This window comes from Carica papaya, chromosome 7, assembly GCF_054855325.1.
Source record: "Carica papaya isolate Zhongbai chromosome 7, ASM5485532v1, whole genome shotgun sequence".
Lineage (NCBI taxonomy): Eukaryota > Viridiplantae > Streptophyta > Magnoliopsida > Brassicales > Caricaceae > Carica > Carica papaya.
This window is the reverse complement of record NC_142315.1, coordinates 8,422,862-8,443,866: the sequence shown is the minus strand read 5'-3', so window position 1 is coordinate 8,443,866 and position 21,005 is coordinate 8,422,862. Positions and strand designations below refer to the sequence as shown.

General features: G+C 37.0%; 1 protein-coding gene across 1 annotated transcript; it reads right to left on the bottom strand.

Moving 5' to 3' along the window:
* Window positions 1–421: 421 nt before the first annotated feature.
* Window positions 422–7,112, bottom strand: DBP1 (DNA-binding protein phosphatase 1). Its single transcript, XM_088208328.1, has 4 exons — window positions 6,423–7,112; window positions 4,571–4,777; window positions 3,454–3,665; window positions 422–1,744 (listed from the first exon to the last, which is right to left on the bottom strand). Exons 1-4 carry the CDS (start codon window positions 6,573–6,575, stop codon window positions 1,180–1,182), a joined length of 1,137 nt encoding a protein of 378 aa, XP_088064454.1. The 5' UTR covers window positions 6,576–7,112; the 3' UTR covers window positions 422–1,179.
* Between the last annotated feature and the right edge of the window lie 13,893 nt (window positions 7,113–21,005).

Sequence of the window (21,005 nt, the reverse complement as noted above, 5' to 3'; positions counted from 1 at the left end):
AAGTAATATTTTCTTTTTCTTTTTTTTTTTTTTTTATAACTTTTACACTATTCGTTTTACATTTTCTCATTTATTGTCTCCCTAATTCAATGATTCAGTTCCATTAATCTTTTTATTTGGCCTACAGAAAGGAACTACGTAAGACAAGTTAATAGAAATAGAAATTGAGAGTTTTGAGTTTAGAGCTTCTCCTCATCTCAAATAACCTGTTTAACTTCCAGAAGAGCTCATATTATCTCACTCTTTACTATTTTTATTATATGGTTGGTACAAATATTTATTAACCAAACACCATTCTATTCACACGACACAAGCATTAGATCTCTAAAAAATTTTTTAACAATTAATTAATAAATTATTAAATACATATATATATATATATATTTTTTTTTCCCCATAATAAAATAGTATAAAAGCCGTCTTTTCTGTAAATTACTCCTTAACAAGAAACTCAACTCAAGTTACAGAGATTATCGTCTGATCCTAGTCGCCGCCAACGCCAACGCCCCTTTCATTTGACCGGAATACATTAGAATTTGCCGGTCCACATCAAATTTTCTTCTTATACAAAATTAAGATATACCAATTAAATGTAACGAATGTCCTAAATCACTCGCCACCCAAAAAATTGTCCTACATCACTATCACTTCAGAAACACACTATAAATTTCCCCAAGTTCCCGGCGGGTCTAGCAGAGGTTGCTCCTTGGCAGCCAGCGAGAGACTCAGACCACATGACAGTAACATAGACAAACAGAAATGGCATTCATATTGCTTCAGTCCACATGGTTCTCGCCATAGAACTATTGAAGCAACTAAAAATCTCATGAAGAGTGAATTCACAGCAAGATGAACCCAGCCGGCCATTCTCGCTTTTCCCATTCAATCTCATCTTTACCACTCAGAAGCAATGTTAGCTCTACTGGACAGTAGAAACCCCCCGAATGCTGGGGACTAGTCTTCCAATTAATAATTGCCCTTATACCAGGCAGAAGCATCAAGCATTAAATCCTACAAAAAACAGGCACCGCCTGTTATGTCTATCCACACTGCTGCCGCATATGGTACAGTTGCAACTCAATTCGCTCCATGTCTAAACTACAAGAGTCTTTTAATCAACCCACCAAGGACAACAATAATAATGATAATGTTAACAATAATTAAGCATTTGTCACCATCTTAGTTTCCTAAGCTGTCCAAGAAGCTCTGCAGTTCTCTCAATCCCTCAGCTGAAAAGCTCCTTTGCACTCTTGAACGGGGAGCAACTAGGTTGGGGGGCGGCTCAGATTTGAAACAGACCACAACAACAGCCAAATTATCCCCACTCTTCCTTTTTAATGCCTCATCAACCAAATCCTTACTACACATTGCAGGATCATTGTGCTCTTGAAGTCTCCTTCGAGCAAAATCCACAGCATTTTGGCTTCGGAACACATCCCAGATTCCATCACATCCTATGATGAGGAATTCATCCTCCTCCGATAGCTCTCTGCTCATGACCTCAGGTTCTGCACTCAGTGGCCCTCCTTCACTACCTTTCATTCCTTCCATATGCCAGTCCCCCAGTGCCCTAGCTACATTAAGTTGCCCATTTAGGTAGCCGTCATACACATAGCCTCCGTTTGCCTCAATGCGATTTCTCTCTCTGATGCAAATAGGTTTATGATCCCTTGACATTTCAATTGCTTTGCCACGACGACACAAGACTGCTCGACAATCTCCCGCATTTGCAACAACCAACATCCTGCCATCAGAAATAAAGGTTAATGTAACAAGTACAAGACAATTAAGAAAATGTTCCCTAATAGATTGACATCCATACAACCAGAGAAACAATTTTCTAGAAGTAAAAGATCACCCATTAACCCCTCACAAGTCCACCAACTTCGTTCATTGAAATGTTTCTAACACACTTGCATAGAGGAATCTACCAGCTACCTACTTAAGGAATGGGAGTGTTTCGCTAGCCTGATAAACATGCACATTAACACAACCAAATATCAGGCTTTCAAACAACCCTTTTCTTAAGAGACCAAAAAGCTCTCACGTATACAGATAATATAATCCATGTCCTCCGACCAACCTATGAAGTAGCTGGGTAGCTTATTCACATGACCTGTCAGGCTCTGACCAGGTTAATAGGCACATCTGACTATGCAACTGGCCAAAATCCACACTCATTTCCAGGCAAAGTTACGTCAAATGATTATCAACTAAACACTGTACTATTTTCATCATAGATTATACTACAATAAATGGGTCCTTTCCAGTTGCCAATATTTAAAGGGCCTCCTCGAAGAACCGTTTTTTGCTGTCACTCACAAGGCACATTATATAATTCTATCAAGAACCATTAACATACAATTGAAGACTTGATTCAGAAATATTAAGTCTATTGTTCCATTTGCAATACCAAATTCCAAAAGTTAAATAATTCTTTAGCAGAGGAGATTCTGAGGAAGACAAATCGGTGAGTTTGGGCATGGTCTGTGCTAATTGCCAGGTACGAGTATGAACCTCTTTTTAGAAGTATATGATCCCCAAACCGGTAAGCAGTGGTTAAAAGGTAAGGGGATTAATCTCTGTCCTTTCTGGTCTTGTCCTATGCAACCAAAGGTTCAATTGCAGATGAATTATGGGCACAGGATGGCGTTTGAGTGCAAGTCCATGAAAGAGTTTACCTTACTCATTCCATTGACTCTCATTTGGTTATCTGGAAAGAGAAGAACAAAAACATTTTTGATGGTATTATGTCTCTCTTATCTAATGGATATCCTCTTCCCTCTGAAAAGGGTCTAGGGAATCCTATAGATATTTTTGTTTTCATCATAAAAACTTCTTTTGTACTTAGGATGCAGCCCTTTTGATGCCTTGTTAATATGATTACTTCTCTTTCACCTCTCCAAAAAAAAAAATTGAGCATAAGATTTTAATATCATATTCATATAAGACATAGTTTTAGAGTAACAAACCCAAGACCCATATCAATAGAATGAGAGCCATAAATCATACATTTAAGTATACTCGTGCAGTGTGGGTGGTGATCATGATACTGGAATAGTAATATTTACTAGAAACTAGTTAAGACAGCAAGTTTCAGCCAAGAATGCCAGTGATAGGAACTTGATAGATTCTTATGTGCTAATTCCAAAGCATAGGAACTGAACCGATGCTAGAAGTTTAAGAGCTTGGTTAGGGTTTATATAAACTTGAAGTCACGAACATCAAGAACTACTTTTCTTGAGATGCAATTCCCAAAGAACTGTATCAGGGGACCCATGACCGAAATAAGGACAATGCACAAATTACCTAAAAGTAAATAACAGGACCATATTTTTGGATTTTCATGTATTTCCCAAGCAGACAGCTTATAATAACCATCCCCAACTGTCCTCCCTCACAACAATCCAAGAAGAAAGGAAAGAAAACTAGAGAAGCAAGAAAAAAACTAACCTGCCAACAACAAGAGCTGCCAAAGCAGTTGTTCCTGAAGCAAGAGCAGCATCCAAAGCACAAGCCTCTGCAAAAGCAGTATCTGTTTGTAGAAATGCAGAAGCAACAACCTTCTCAATCTCTCCGGGAAAATCTTCATCCTCAATAATGAACCTTGGCAAATGGCAGGAGGCAAAATCAGCAGCATGTTTTCCACCATGACCATCAAATACCTAAAAAAATGAATACAAATGTTGGAGTGCTATTAACCTTGGAGTGCACAGTCCTGAATGTGCAAATAGTTGGAAGCCATGAATTACTAGGTAATACTTTTAGACCTAAACATCGTTTGAAATTGGTTAATATGGGAGCAACAAGAAGCATATATTTGATACATTTCCCAACATTTAGTAAAAATGCAAAAAAGCAGATAAGTTGCTATTGCTGCCACCACCACCATCACCATACAAATGGCAATAAGCAATCAACCACAAACACCAGTGACATATTTCCACCAGCAGTAAACATCAGGACCAATATAATAACTATTGCAAGTAACAACCACACAGTGGTGATTCTTTTTAGGAACATAACGGTTTATTGAGTGGCAGAATTACCAATTACTTTAGAATTGCAAGCCATTATCAGTGTCACCATCCAGTAAAATCCTATTCTAATAACAAAACCCCGCCATCAACATCTCTAGCACCAATCTTTTCCTTGCTTAACAGCCATACACTCAAAAAACAGGAGCTTCTACATTTGTGCAATGTTGGTTTGATAAGAATATGATAGCAATGATCTTATTTTGCTCAATGAAACAGAAACATAGAAAGAGAACAAAAATTCAAACCAACCAAGAATTAAGGGAGAAATAAAAATGCAAAGCAAACATTACATATTAGGATTGCTATTTTTCTTAAACTGCCCAAATTATTACTTCTAAAGTTTCCAAACTTCGCATTACTGAAGACTTGAGACAGTAAAAGTTAAAGATTTTAGATTGATGGCTACAAGATGGAGGTGGCAAGCAACACCACAGGAAGCATATAATGTTGGACCAAGATAAAATTTGCACCATGGTAGTACGAAAAATAGCAATATGTAAGTTTAAAAATAATAACGAGAAAATACATACCCCATAAAAGGCACTGGGCCCATCTATAACATTCTCCAGACCATAATCGTGCATAAAATTGTCAACACATAAGTATACATCTTCCATGCTTGGGCGAAACCCAATGTCAGCCCATGCTCCAGATCGCACAACAGGAATGAACTGCTTCTCGCTGTCATCTACACCAAGTCCATTTTCAGTAGAGATATCATCTGAATTCATCTTCACCTGCTCAAAGGTAACAAAACCTTGAACATTATAATTTGAAATTAAAAAAAAAGACTTGCAACACGAGATCCAAAACAGAAAAGTAATTTATCAATGGTACATTCTTCCAGTAATAATAGTAAAAGCACGAATATCCACATGACAGACGGGAAGCGTGCAGTGCTTAAAGAAAGTCATAAACCTGTTAACTTCATAGTTACTTCCCATTGTTCAAGGAAACAAAATGAATTCAAATCACCTTGGCATTTCAAATCTAACACAAAAATAAACTAAATAAAGGGCAATTTATAAGAAAATTAGCAAAAAGTACAACCCAGTAGAGGAAGAAACTAACAACATATTACAACTGCTCACAATTAACACTTGCATACTCTGATAAGCATTAAACAAAACTTTTTTGGAGATATATTTATTTTCTAGTTCTTAAACTATACCCTACTGCTATGTTACAATCAAGCCCCTGAAATAAGTCATATTCAGGATATATACAAACTGGCAAACAATGATAACTAAATAAAAGCTTTGGCGATCGTTTCATTTTCCATTCCCAAACTATAACCTACATTATGATTAAGTCCTTGAACTTTTAGAAGGTACAATTACCATGACTCCCTAAAGTACCAAAAATATTACAGTCAAGTACTCAGGTGTAACACATTAATGGGGTCAAAGAAGCATATTTCTAATCCTGGGTTTGGACCAGGGTAGGACAGCAGGTTAAGAAATCAGATTAAAGAAACAATGAGAGACATTCTCTACTTGTCTCCTACACTCAAATGCCCAACCTGTCTCCCAAATCCTAAAATTAACTCCCGGGCATTCAATGTTTGAAAATATGCAAGTAATTGGAGAACACCGTTTTTACAAATATTTAGAGACTCAGATCAGAAAATTAATAAAATAAGAAAAGTTTTAAGGAATGAGGAAGAGAGATTTAAAAAAAATATGAAGGCAGGATGATTATTTGAGAAGCTTGAGGGAGAGCTTATGATGAATAAATTCACAGGAGGAGAGATTTAAATGAACATGAAAAAAGTTCAAACAATATGCTCGGCAAAGACATTACAGTACAATCGTTGTATCACAACACACGACTAAATTCAAACTTCTAAAAGTTAAGGGATTTTCTTTGAGGGAGAAAATAAAATATCTCAGACTGGAGAAGGAGAATATGCTAGCCCCGGTTTTTATTCAGAATATTACCAAATATACATTAGTTGCATAGGACAGTGACAATATTATTTGTAATTGAGAGAGGGAGAAAGAGAGAGAGAATCCAGCTTATGGAGCAGTTCATGGTCACCATTATTGGAAATTACTATTCGTTAAAGACGGCGGGAGCTTCATATAGTACTCAATAAATGAACTAGGTAATACTTGAATTTATCAACATAGGTCCTACGGCTTCAATTTTCGGGTTTCTCTACTAAAAATCGTTCAACTCACTCCCAAGTCGAAACCAGAAACTCTTCATCATAAAATTTGATCACTAACTTCAAAACCACTGCTCCAAAATAACTAATTCATAACAGAACAAGAGAAGGAAGAAACATACCGAACACAACCAAAATATACATTCAAAAAGAGAAACCTGAAACACATTAGTGAGGAACAGAAATTCCATGACCAAAAAAGAGAAACTCACAAAAGACGCGTGTCGAACCAACGACGTCTTATGTGGCACCGCCACTGGATCACTGATTGAATACTGCTTGTAGTTGGCGGCTAGAGGATTTGGTGGCCTCCCGTCGCTCGTACTCCCATTTTCCAAACCGACAACCCCTTCAGTTCGCTCCATGTTTCTCCACCATTACATACTCCAGAGGAGAAAAGAACAGAGAAACACAAAAAAGAAAACTACTGTAGAAGATTACGAGTGGGCGAGTCAATCGAACAGTCAGGCCAGCTGGAATTAGATGGCAACAATAAATAATTCTAGTGGATATTTCCGAGGGCCTTCAATTGTAGGAGGTGGTTGGGTGGGTTAAGGAGTGAAATCAGGTAATTAGAGAAGAAGAGCAGAGGAAGCAAGGAATTGTTGGTGTCTAGGGTTTTGACAGTTGAATCTGAGGATTTAGGGCTTCAATGCGGGTGAGAGAATAAAAAAAGATTTTGTGAATAATGTGAGAATTTTAGGGTTTAAATGGATATGGAGGATAGATTACAGAAGAAATGTGGAGATTTGAGCCTGATCTACTCCGGAAGACATGAGAGAGGTTTTTGGGCGATTGACACGAGGATTCCTGGTTTCCGGCGAATGCTCAGGAACAATGTGAAGAGGAGTCGTCTGGTTAAACGAAACGGTAACGTTTGACGTCAGAGAGAAGTTAGCATGTGGGTTTTATCAAACGCGTGCCGACATAGATAGATTTAATGGCGTAGCAGCACGTGACAACACGTGCTAATCGTTATTTTCATTTTGTATTAATAATTTTTTTTGACCAATTATTGTGTAGTTGGACGATTAATATTTTCAATTTTTTAAAAAAAATAAAAGTGTAAGTCTATATCCTACGTGAGTTTTCCTTAAAAAATTATATTTTATAATTAATTACATTAAATATCTGCGAGTTATTATTTTAAAATTTAATTATATAATTATTATTTAAATAAATTTATTTATATTAAAAAAAAAAAAAAAAGGAAAATTGAGGAATTGAAAAATCGACCGGGCAGCCTCAGCCTCCGCCTGTCACGGATAGGGTGATCGTGTCAAACACCACAACTGGAAGCTGAGAAGTTATACCAACGACTGAGATTTTTCGAGTCATGACAAATTAACCATCTTTTCCACACGTTGAGAACAAGTAGGAGACGGCAAGCAATTCAACTTTAATATAAAATTATATATTTTATTAATTATTTCTCCCATTGACAACACTATAATCATATATACGTATATATATATACACACACACACACACATGCGTTGTAATATAGTAGCAGGGTAACGGAATCCAATTTATTCTGTACAGGTAGAGAGGGAGAGAGTGAAGATGATGGCGATGAGAGTAAGTTGCTGCCTAAACCTTCCTCCTCGAGAAAAACCTTCACTCCATCTCCCTCCTCCTGCCAACACGTTTTCTCAATTACCTTCAAGGTAAGAAGCAAGAAAACGTAGAATTAACGTTATAGCTTATGATTGATTGATTTTGATCTGAATCACATATATATATATGTGTGTATGTACATATAGGAAAAAGGAAGAATGTTGGAGGAAGAAGAGTGCGGTGGCGATGGCGTGCTTGGTAATTGGATTGATACAGGTGACTGATATAAACCAGGAATATTATTATTCAATTGCCGCAGGTGGCAAATGGAGCGAAAAGAGAATGTGTCCGCCATGGCATGCTAACTCCCTTGAGACCGTCGTGCCGGAGAATCTCCCTCGGCCATCTGCTCGTCGGAGATGGCAGCTTGTTGCTTTCACCCCCAACCTTCGTCAGCCCCCACCCACATGTTTCTCTTTGTGATTAACCTAATATTAAATTAAACTAATCTCCCATAACATCTTAAATCTATAAATCTTTGCTTTATTATCAATAAAAATCAATTATTATTTCTATTCACTATAATTTTATTGAAAGTAATTTTGATTTGGGTCTGAAATATCTAGATTGTAGTACTTGGTAGTTTTATAGTACGTGCAGTACAAGGTGGAAGAGAAAAAATCTGATTGTACTTGCATATATATATATGTGTGTGTGTGTGCGCGCGCGCGCGCTCATAAGCAGATTGTCGTATCGCTAATTATTTAGGGTTTAATGGGCTTAGTAAAGAATAGAATGTCCATCTCTGGCCCAAACTCTTATTGGGTTTCAGAAACAAACATAAATTATGTAGTGGGTGTGTAACTAAGACCGAAAAATTTGAATAAGACTAAAAATAAAAATCGAAACTAAAACCGAAATACAATTAATAGTAACCATATTAATATAAATATATCCCTAAGTTCTTATCACATGCTTTCTTGTATTTCCATTAAAGTGTATATTATTAATGTATTAGACAATTCATAATGCTCTTTTTTTCAATCCCCCACTAATGTCGATTTTATTTGAGTCAACTGTCATAAATAAGAATAGCTTGTTGGTTGTTGTATGGATAAAGTAGATGTTAGATCATATTTGGTGTCCTTAACAAAACAAAACCGAACTTGATCGAGGGAGTTTTTGTTATGGATGTTTCAATTTTCTTATGAACTTTTATTCAACTTTGAATGAGATCTTATAAGGAGTCTCCCTCTCCTAAATGGTGTTGTTTAAGTGTTAAAATACTAATGTTGTCAATTTTTCACTTAAATTTTAATTAAAGTGTTTTTTAAATAATTTAAAATGTATTTTACTTATTTATAGGAGGAAAACGAACATAAGAACAAGTAGTAATCTATAACTTTATAATTTATTTCAATTTAAATAAAAAGTTTAGTATTCTTTCGTAGTTTAGAATAATTTACATACATAGTTAGTTAAATCAAGATAAATTTTGTTTAAAATTTATGAAATAATTTAAAATCAAACTAACAATAATTTAATAACATTATAAATTTGATCATACATAGAAGTACATATATCAATTATCAATCTTTGTAGTCAGCATAACTATATGGAGGGATCGATGACATTAAATTTTAATGAATTATTAAATGAATGAATACTTCAATATTTAGATATGTAAAATTTAAATGACACCTACATGTTTCACATCTTTTTTTTTTTTCTGGTTGCATTTCACTTTTTTCTCTTTTATAATGTACCTCACACAATTATGAGTTGGAATCTCAAACAAAAAGCTTTTCAATTTTAATTAATAGTAAGATTTACTTAGGTTTAATAGGCAAAAAAACATATAATTCTATGCATGAAAATGAATGAGGTCCCATGACACACATAAGAACTTTGCAACAACTTTTTTTTCATACTTAGTTTTAACGTAAAAAATTACTGACTTGAGTGAATTATATTAGTTATATTCACGGTTATCATATGGATTTATTATTGCGTGTGATCAATGTTTGATTTTATATTTTACTCATGTAATACAAGGAAATTGTAACGGCCCCAGAAATTAAAAGGAAATGTATATAAAAATTCTAAGTGCGGAAGCGAAATAAAATAGATTATGGTTAACATCTCCTACACAATAACCAAAACGTATTAAAGATATGAAAGAATAAGCTAACTAAAAGAAATATTAGAAATGAATGCTATAAGAAAAACTTTAAAACCTTTAGGCTTCTACTCACCGACTTCCTGCAAAACGGTCTCGGGAACCAAGTCCTCCTTATCTGAAATGCTTAAGTGAGGAATGAGCTACACTAACCCAGTAAGAACATCACACTATCTCACAGTCACATAAGTAAAGGTTGGTAGAAAATAAAAACAACCAATGGAGCATAATTTGTAAATAATTCATTTATCCATAATAATACCCTTTACTGTCCACTTATCTCGGTGAGATTCATGAAAAAACCTTATGAAAACAATAACATTATAAATATCATGAAATCATACTCACTCTGTAACATAACGCGTGTCATACTTTCATATTTCAATCATCATGCAACAAATTTCCTCTTTTATCAGCCTATCAGTATCCATGTGGATCCATAGGAGTCCTCACTACACGTGAACCATTCACCTTAACAACTTAAATCTAGGGTCGTCCCCATACCCCGTCCGGTATGGGCGCCAAAATAACAAACCTCAATACCACGTCCGGTATAAGGGTGAAACGGGTCGTCCCCATACCCCGTCCGATATGAGTGCCAAAATATTTAAAGTTTTCATACCCCGTCCGGTATGAGACAACATTCTCGGTAGGCTTCCCTATGGACCCGGTCCGTCCACCATCTCTCAAGATATCTAGTGAGGCTGTTAACTTACTCAATTATTAATTCAATCTCATTCCTATTTACCTTTAGTCTTCGTTACCCATTCAAACATAACTATTTAAGCAAGCAACGTGCATACATAAGGCAAGCATATATTAAATCACAAAATTAAGCAACAGTGAAGCAAACAGTGATTCATACATTCAAAATAATAGAATAAATAAGGCACATACCGTAACACATTTAAAACTGTAAAATAAATAAAACAGGAACTGATCGAAAAATATATCATATTAGGGCTCCATTAGAAAACTCAATTAATTATACATATCTATTAATTCATAAAATACCGTTTTATCATTTATTAAACTTTAATATCGTGATAGGAAATAAGATGAGAGATCTTTACTTGATTTGGAGTCTAAAAACGGTCTTTCACTGCGCCAACGGGCAATTCCTAAATTCCCTGAATTTCTCCTCAAGAACTGAAACACACTTCTGGTACCTACACATGTCCCCAAATAACTCAAAATCACACCCAGGGCCTATTCCGCCAATTTTGAAATTCCGGCATGACGGCTCCGCCGCCTAAATGTTTCTTCTGATCTTAACTATCTTGGATGTGGCTCCTCTACTAGCTCCATGCCGAACAATTTTCTATCACCCACTTCTTCTCAAGAAATCAGTGATCTGCATGGACGCTCGTATAACACCTCATACGGAGTCATGCCAATGCTCACTTGGTAGTTGTTGTTGTAGGCAAATTCTATCAGGGGCAGATAGTCGTCCCAATGGCCCCCAGAGTCAAAGGACACAAGCTCGAAGCATATCTTCAAGTGTACGGATTGTCCGTTCTGATTGTCCATCAGTCAGAGGGTGGAAGGCAGTACTGAGAGACATCTTTGTTCTCATGGCTTGCTGAAAGCTACTCCCAAACCGAGAGGTGAACTTGGGGTCCCTGTCGGATACCACTGTCACCAGAACTCCATGCAATCTGACTATTTTTCGGATTTACATTCTTGCCAACTTGTCCATGGGATCGGTCATCCTGATTGCTAAGAAGTGGGAAGACTTGGTAAGCCAGTCAATAATTACCCAGATGGCGTTATGTCCTGAAAGAGCCTTGGGTGACCCCGTTACGAAGTTCATGGTGATATGTTCTCACTTCCAGTCTAGGATCGGTAAAGGCTAAGTAACCCGCATGTGCGCTGATGCTCTGCCTTGACCTGCTGGTATACCAAGCATGTAGATACAAAGTCAGCTATGTCCCTCGTCATCCTATTCCACCAAAATCGGGATCGCATACTTTGGTACATTTTGGTGCTTCCGGGATGCATTGCAAACTACGAGCTATAAGACTCTATCATGATGTCTCCTTTTAACTCACTATCGTCTGGGACACACACCTTGTTCTGTAATCGGAGTAACACATCAGTAGAGACTCGGAATTCTGAGCTCACTCCCTGTTCTGCATCAATCTTGTGGGCTACTAGGGCGGGGTCGACTGACTAGGCTTCCCTTATCCTCTGGATTAACTCGCGTTGTATGGTCAGATGGCCCAAACATGTGACTCTCTTCAAATCTTGAAGTCGAGCCTATTGTGTGGCCCCAATTTGTCTGCATTCTGAAACCATCAAATGGGCTAAGATACTTGTACTTTTTTTACTGAGAGCATCTGCTACCACGTTGTCCTTACCCAGAGGGTACAAGATATCACAATCATAGTCTTTGAGGAGTTCCATCCATCTTCTCTGACGCATGTTGAGATTTTTTGAGTGAATATGTGTTTCAAACTCTTATGATCGGTATAGATCTGAAAGATCTCTCCGTATAAATAATGGCGTCAGGTTTTCAAGGCGTGTATGATTGCGGCAAGCTCCAAGTCATGGGTGGGATAATTCTTCTAATGATTCTTTAACTGTCTGGATCCATAGGTTATGACCTTCCCATACTGCATTAGAACACAACCCAGGCCTAGATAGGAGGCATCACTATAAGCTCTATATCCCCCCCAATCCACTCAGTAAGGCCAGCACAGGTGCAGTGGTCAGATGCTTCTTTAATTCTGAAAAACTTCTTTCGTAGTCCTCATTCCACTCAAACTTGTCATTCTTCTTTGTGAGTCGGGTTACGGGAGCCGCTATGCTAGAAAATCCTTCGAACAAACCTGCGATAATAACCGGCCATTCCCAGGAAGCTACGGATTTTCTTAACTGATGTCAACTTCTCCCAGCCAAGTACCATTTCAACCTTTTCGGGATTCACTGATACTCCTTCCTTCGATATGATATGTCCTAGAAAGGCGGTCTGCTCAAGCCAGAATCCACTTTTACTCAACTATGCATATAACTTATTTTTTCTTAGGACCTGCAAAACTTGGGCTAGATGGTGAGCATGTTTTTCTCTGCATTTTGAGTAGACCAATATGTAATCGATGAACACGATAACAAATTGATCCAAGAATTCTCTGAAGACCCTATTCATCAGGTCCATAAAGATGGTCGGGGCATTGGTTTGCTCGAATGGCATGACCAGGAACTCATAGTGTCCGTACCTGGTTCGAAAGGCCGTCTTGGGGATGTCTTCTGTTCTTATTTTCACCTGATGGTAACTTGATCGCAGGTCTATTTTGGAGAAGACTTGGGCACCCTGCAGCTGATCGAAGAGGTCATCAATTCTGGAAAGGGGACATTTGTTCTTGATTGTGACCTTATTCAATCCTCTGTAATCAATACACAGTTTCAACGTTCCATCTCCCTTCCTGGCAAAAGTGACTCCGGCACCCCAAGGGGACACACTGTGTCTAATAAAACCACTGTCTTGTAGTTTAATAATCTATTTTCTCAGCTCTTCCATCTCAACGCGGCTCATGCGGTAAGGAGCAACCAAAATGGGCTGGGTGTCTGGCAGTAAGTCTACGGTGAACTCGACTTCCCTATCCACTGGTAGTCCGAGTAGTTCGTCTGGAAACACATCTGGAAAGTCTCGGACTACCAGAATTTCTTGAATATTATTCTCTTTCTTGAGCTTGCCTAGTTAGAGAAAATAGTAAAGTTAAGGTACTTGATAATTAAGAAAACTTGCCATTATGGAATAAGTATTAAATGATTTTATTAATTTGTAAATGACTCCTTATTAAGAAGATTAAATAAAACCTTATTGCTAAAGCAATCTATGATGGCGTGATACACCGCTAGCCAGTCCATCCCTAAAATTACATCAAAATCCCCTGTGTCTAACCATATTAGGTCTACACTCAATTTTTTATTTGCTATCTCTACGGCACAAGCCCTATAGACAACTTCTCCCAATAGTTTTTCACCCGCAGCAGTAGACACAAATAACATTGAATCAAGTTTATCAGGTAATACATTAAATTTGGATGCAAAAATATGTGAAACAAATGAATGCGATACACCAGTGTCAAATAAAACATGGGTAATATGGCACATACCGTAACACATTTAAAACAGTAAAATAAATAAAACAGAAACTGACCGAAAAATATATCAGATTAGGGCTCCATTAGCAACCTCAATTAATTATACATATCTATTAATTCATAAAATACCATTTTATCATTTATTAAACTTTAATGTCGTGATAGGAAATAGGGTGGGAGATCCTTACTTGATTTGTAGTCTAAAACCGGTTTTTCACTGCGCCTACGGGCAGTACCTAAATTTTTTGAATTTCTCCTCAAGAACTGAAACACACTTCTGGTACCTACACATGTCCCCAAATAACTCAAAATCAGACCCAGGACCGAATTCGGCCAAACTTGGATTGGTTCCTATGATAAAATACCCCTAGGGCCCTCGGTGGGCCGAAAAAATATCGAAAATCGAAACTTACCGGCGGTAGGGGTCTCCGGTGCGGTGGCTCCTCCACCTCGAGTCGCGATTTGGTGTTTTGCTCCGGTCAACCTGTAAAGGAAGGAACAGTGGTCACATTAGTGTAAAAATTACATCAAACCAAAATCGGGAAGGGCCTTATCGGAGGCAAAAATCGAGGAAACCCGCGGCGACGTTTTCTAGCCAATTGGCTGGTTGTTTGGCTCCGATTTGGCCACAGGTGAATTTAGAATCGAAATTCGAGCCAAAAGAAAAAATTTTACCTCGTTTGGCGGCGGTCGGTTCCCCCGGTGGCTGGGTGGTCTTCTCTAGTGAAGGCTCCGGTGACTAGGGTTAGGGTTTGGGTGTGGATGAGATTACTTATAACCTTCTGCTTTTAATCTGAGATATCCATCGCGATTTAATCTGAGCCATCCGATTGCGATTAAAAATAAATAAATCTGGACCGTACATCAGGATACAATCTGAGCTGTCTGTGTGCGATTTAATCTGGGCCGTCTGTGTGCGTGCGATTTGGGCCGTCCATGCGCGCTTTTGATCTGGGCCGTCAGTGCGCGTGGGAACAGATCTCAGTCGTTCGATCGCGCGCGCGCGGATCGCACATGTGGCTCCCTTCCGCGTGGCCTCCCGCATCAGTGTCTCTGCCACACAGTGTGTCCTGGTTGGCCGGAGCTATTGATCAGACTGCTGACGTGGCGCAATTTTTTTAAATTACGTTTTGACCCCCTGTTTTCGATTTTCTTTTCAAAAATACCCCCAGAACCCAAATTTTCATCATTTTTTCTCAAAATTATTTTTAATTAAATTTTAAAAATAATTTTATCCCTTTTTATTATTATTATTATTATTATTTCTATTAAATTAAATTAAACCAATTTAAAAACATATATTATTACATAATAAATTACAATAAAATTTAAAATACAATAAAATAATACAAAAATAATAATAATAATTTGGGGTGTTACAGAAATAAACATTCATTCTGTTATAAAGTGAACTTCTTCTTTCTCAATACACACCAGATCCTATATTTTCTAACATCAATACATTACTTCGATTAAATATTAGAAAATAAATGTAAAATACCTTTACTCCATTGAAGAAGATACTTGTTGTTGTGTCTTGATGTCCAAGTTGAATATCTACAAAATAAAGAAGTATAGAAAACTAGAGTTTCTGGTGTCTACATGAGAGGAAAAAGCCAATTTAGGGTTTTCTGATGGAGAAAAAGAGGTATTTATACCTATTTTTCTAGTGTAGCATCATGCAAAACGAGCAGTTTCATTAAACAGTGCGTTTTAGTTCCTATATGGAAGTAGCTTGACAAAACATAGGTTACATGCAGTCCATTTCTAACGGGCCTTTTTAACATATTTAAGTGAAACTTGTTCACATAATACAAGGAAAATAAGCATTTATTCAAATGAGATCTATAATACACAAGTTCCTCAAATAAATCAAATATCATATTATAAATAGTAAGGGCATGAAATATTAACTATTAACATCCGCCACATTAGGATAATAGGAATGTCATAGAACCTTAAGGTTTTATGTGTTATGCAAATGCATTTTAATATCATAAGAACAAGTATTACTATACTATATATGAAATGTCATCATATAAATTTACATGATTATCTTTTTAAGTGCTACCTGTAAAATGTGTTTCACCATCTTGACTAGTAAGAATGATCAAAATAATTTAATGAATGGACTAATAGTCTACTATTGAGATCTATAGGCAAAATCAAATCAATATCATGTGATTTGATTCGTAATTATTATATACCTGTAAAATGTATTGTTGACTTTTATTTGTTATAACATGGTTAATGTAAATAGAGTAATGAGACTTTAACTCCATTAAGCATATTAATACTTGCCATGACAAGTTCAAAATTTATGGATTCACGCCCAAAAAATTTTTACTTCCTCCTTAGAAGTAACATGAATTTATTGTCTAACAAAAAAAAATTAATCACTTAACAAAAGTAATAAAAGACTATTGAAGGTGTCAAATAAGATAACCTAAAATAATGAACCTTTTGATTAGTATGGTTTAACCTTTAGAAAGCAATCTTAAATCAACAATTAAAATTTACAAAGGTTCATAAGCTTGTAGAGTAAATCTATTAATATAAAGGACAGCTTTTTCAACAATTTATCATCCTCCACGTTAGGTATAAATGTACTCAACACATAAAGATTGATAAAATTAACGGGCATATAAATAGAAAATCGAAAGCAAAGAACAAAGTGAACTCACATAAACACAATAAAAAAGCTAACCCAAATTAGATTATGTTTAGGTCTGTGGATATGAAAGAAAAAATTAATCGATTTTAATATGATATAATTAGCATCTCATCACACCATAAATAACAAAAAGCAAACAATAGTAACTTAATACAAACAATCAATTGATTTTTGGGTTCTTAATCACATGATTAATAATTTTAAAAACCAATTTTGCAAACTCTCCCTGCTCTATGAATAATAATCCAATAATTTCATTTCTCTCAATCATTTTTCTTTTCCTTTTATTTTTATTGTTCAAAATATGTTCAGTAGCCAATTTATTATGAAATTACTACAAGAGAAGATCACATATCCATAAACTTCAAAAGTTTTCCATTAAATTAAATTAGTATTGGAAATCAGAGAGACAAATTTGAGATTGTAATACTTGAGCCCAGAATTTGGCCCAAGATAAATTTTTGCATTTAAAAATAAATAGCAATATATTTATAAATAAATTTAATTTAATTTTTACTGAATTTATTGAAAAAATAGGTTAAAGATGTAATAGAAAATTATTTTAGAAAAAAATGTGAAAATTTGGATTTGGGGGATGTTTTTAAAATAAAAATTAGAAATAGATGGTTAAAGTACAAATAAAAAGATTGTGCCACGTAGGACAGCCCAGTCAGCAGCCCCGACGAACCGGAGCATGCTGCGTGGCAAGACACGCCGACGTTAGTGCCACGTAGGTGATTTGCGTGCCCCGCAATCAGACGGCTAATGATCGATCATGCATGCAAGGACGGTTCAGATTTATTTCTCCCTTAAGCACGATCAGACGGTCAATATCAAATCACGATAGTCGATCCAGTTTAATTTTCTTCTTAGATGCAATCAAAAGGACAAGATCGATTAAGATGGACGGTCTAGATCAACGCGGGATGGATGTAAATACCATTAAACAAGAATCCAAACTTTAGCTGCCAACCCCCCCCCCCCCCCAGAGAAGAAAAACCAGACGCCAGAGGAGGACATCGACCACCGCCGCCCCGGAGCAACCGCAGACTGCCAAAAAATGTAAAAATTTCTCAAACCCGCTCAGAATTCGATTATGAGCAACCCATTGTCAAATCGGAGCAAAAAGAACAGCGGGTGAGTCGAAAACTGTGGGATAAGTCCGGCAGAGCTAGTGCAGCCAAAACTCCTCCGATGAGCCCCTTCCCTATTCCCACTTCACCTAATTTTTCGATAATTGTGTTCACCGTCCCTTTCTGTGCAGATTAGCTTAAGAAAGAACCTCAGCCGCGAAGGAGGACCGGCAGAGCTGCTGCACCCGAAAGTCCCCCCTGGCGGTAGGTTTAGTTGTTTTATGATTTTTTGGCCAACAGAGACCCCAAAACTGATCAAAATTGGCCAAAATTGGTCAAAACCGGCTAGGCCATGGTGAACAGCCATGGAAACAGCGCCGGAGCACGGCAGCAACACCATGCCATAACCTAAAAATTGGCCTGAATGAATTTTGGACACCGATTTTAGATTTTTATAGTATTTTTGGGTACGTGATGAGTATTTTGGATTCTGCATAAAAAATTCAGAAAATTCGGTACCCATTAGGAGGCGTAGTAGGAAGCGCGACGTTTCGAAACAACAATCTGGGTAAGGATCCCTCGCCCTATTCTCCATTACGGTAAATTAAGGTTTAATGATGTATGATTTCATATTTTTATAAAAAATTAAAAAACTCTAAAGATAATTACAGGTTACTAGTAGAGCGGGAATTGATTACTTATATTTTTCCTGATTTCCTATTGATTTTTATGTACTGTCTAAATTGCTTATTATTATATTGTGCACGTTTACATTGATAGTTTTATAGTCTTCTCAATTATTTGGGTTAATTGGTTCCTTTCTGTATGATTTATCTTATTATCTGATAACTCAGTTCTTAGTTATGATAAGTCTAATTGCTTTCTTCAATGTCGACTTATTGCACAGTGAATACAAAATGAGGTAGTAGTATTGCATGGTTGATTGTTATGTTGATAGACATCTATATGTGAAAGATTTACTGGTTACCCGAAAATGGACAAACGGATCCAGTACATAGGAAACTCTACTGTGAATGTTACCTCAATCGGACAAGACTAGGAAGTCCCTTACTAGTAAAGTTTAAGAGATATGATTCACTCTTATATCAAACGGGATATCGAAGCGGTGGAAAATTTAGTGTCCATTACCGGACGGGGTATGGGGACGGCTGGTTAATTGTTTATATTGGTTCGCAAGTAGAGAGACATCCCTATGGACCCCTATAGGTACCGATAAACGGGTAAAAATTAAAATGATCGTCACTTTTTATCTTATACGTGAAAATAAAAAGTGTATGAATATAAATTTTTGTAGGTTATTTTTGAAAAAACTAGTTACGTAGATATGGAATAAATGACTTTATTTATATTAAATGAATTTACGCTAAACTAAAGGCTCCATTAGTTATTTTTCTAATTTTTACCAACCTTTAATTTTATGTGTCTATGATTAGTGCGATATTCTTACTTGGATAGTGTAGCTCACCCTTTTATTAACTATTTTAGATCAAGATCCAAATCCATATCTCGATCAATAAAAGGGTGGTTAGTAGTTCACTACCTGAACTCCCTTCAAGTACTAGTGAAATTTTTTTTATGATATTTATTTATTCGTTTTGCTTTAATTACTGTCTGTCTTTTAGAATGGATATTCACATAACTTTATTGGGTATTCTAAATTATTTTGTAAGGAATGTAAGCTCTAACTCTATTATTCACTTCTCTATTTAATTTATAAATTTATTTTCATCTAAGTTCCGAGCCTCTGCAGTTGGTATCAGAGTCGCATTCTTTGAAATAATTCCTTGCACAAAGACTTAAGAAACACCAAATACGAATTATCGTTCAACATTTCTTTGTGAAATGTAGGTATAGATAGACAAGGAGAAGAAGACCCCCCACTAAACTGAGCAGCCTGAGAGGGTTCGCTTTGAGAGGATATTGCCCGACACTTTGAGATGCTGGAGAGACTAATCACTACTTAAAAGGCCCGGGAGGAAATGAAGGAGTTATCTGACCCTCCCCCGTTGCTATAATTTGAGCCACCCTTGCAGCGGGAAGATCCAGAGCTAGCTTGGTACAACCCTGCTCCTCCACCATACCATCTGGGACCACCACAGTACAATTTGGTGCCTCCACTGCATCATCTGGTATTGCCACAATATAATCCAGTGCCACCACCGTATAATCCAACACCACAATAAGGCTTCTAATTCCCTCCCCAGCACAATCCAGTCCCTCTTCCATGGGACCTAATTTCATACATGATGGACCTAGGCTGCATTGAAAGGTACAACAGACTAAACTCATCTTCTTTTATAGGGGTATCCTCTTTTGAAGAGATCGAGTACTAGTTAGTTGAGACAGCAAAAGCTTTTGCGAGTCTTGAGGTGGTTCCCAAACATAAAGTTGTACTTGCCACCTACATGCTTGTGGGCTAGGCAGGCCACTGGTGGCAGCTCAAGCAGGCCACCCTGCCCATTCTAGTCACTTGGAAATAATTCTTGATGGCTTGAAATGCAGAGTATCTCCTAAAGCACTTCCAGTATCTGAAGGAAATGGAGTTTGCACATCTAGTCCAATGTGACATGAGTGTGTGAGATTATGTCCAAACATTTCCAGAGTTGGGCCAATATTCCCCTGAGAGCATGATGGATGAAGATAGGAAAGCAAGAAAGTTCGAGTGGGGCTTCCATCCCGAGATTAGAAAATAGTTGTACGTGTTTGAACTGAGTACTTACTCAGTTATTCTAGTCAATATACAGATAGTGGAGAGGAACCTTTGCATCTTTTCTCCAGTAGTAGGGAATCCCAGACCCCCGATTTCACACCACAAACCAAAACCCACTACACTGGTTCAGCAAAACAAGAGACTTAGGCTAGTGACTCATGTTCCTCCTCAGGCTCCAGTAACAAGACGAGGTAGGACTTGCCAGCACTATGACAAGGATCATGAGGACCGATCCTGTTATCGCTTCAACAATACTTGTCACATATGTGGGAGAGCCCAACACTACGCGATAGAGTGCCCGCCAAATCAGAATTAGACTAAACCTACTATCTAGGTAAGAACTTACAACTTCACTCAACAGGTTGCTGAAAATAACCCAAACATGATACAGGATACGTACATTACCTGTAATCAACTTGCACATATTTTGATTGATATTGGTGCTTCACATTTATTTGTCTCACATACTTTTGCA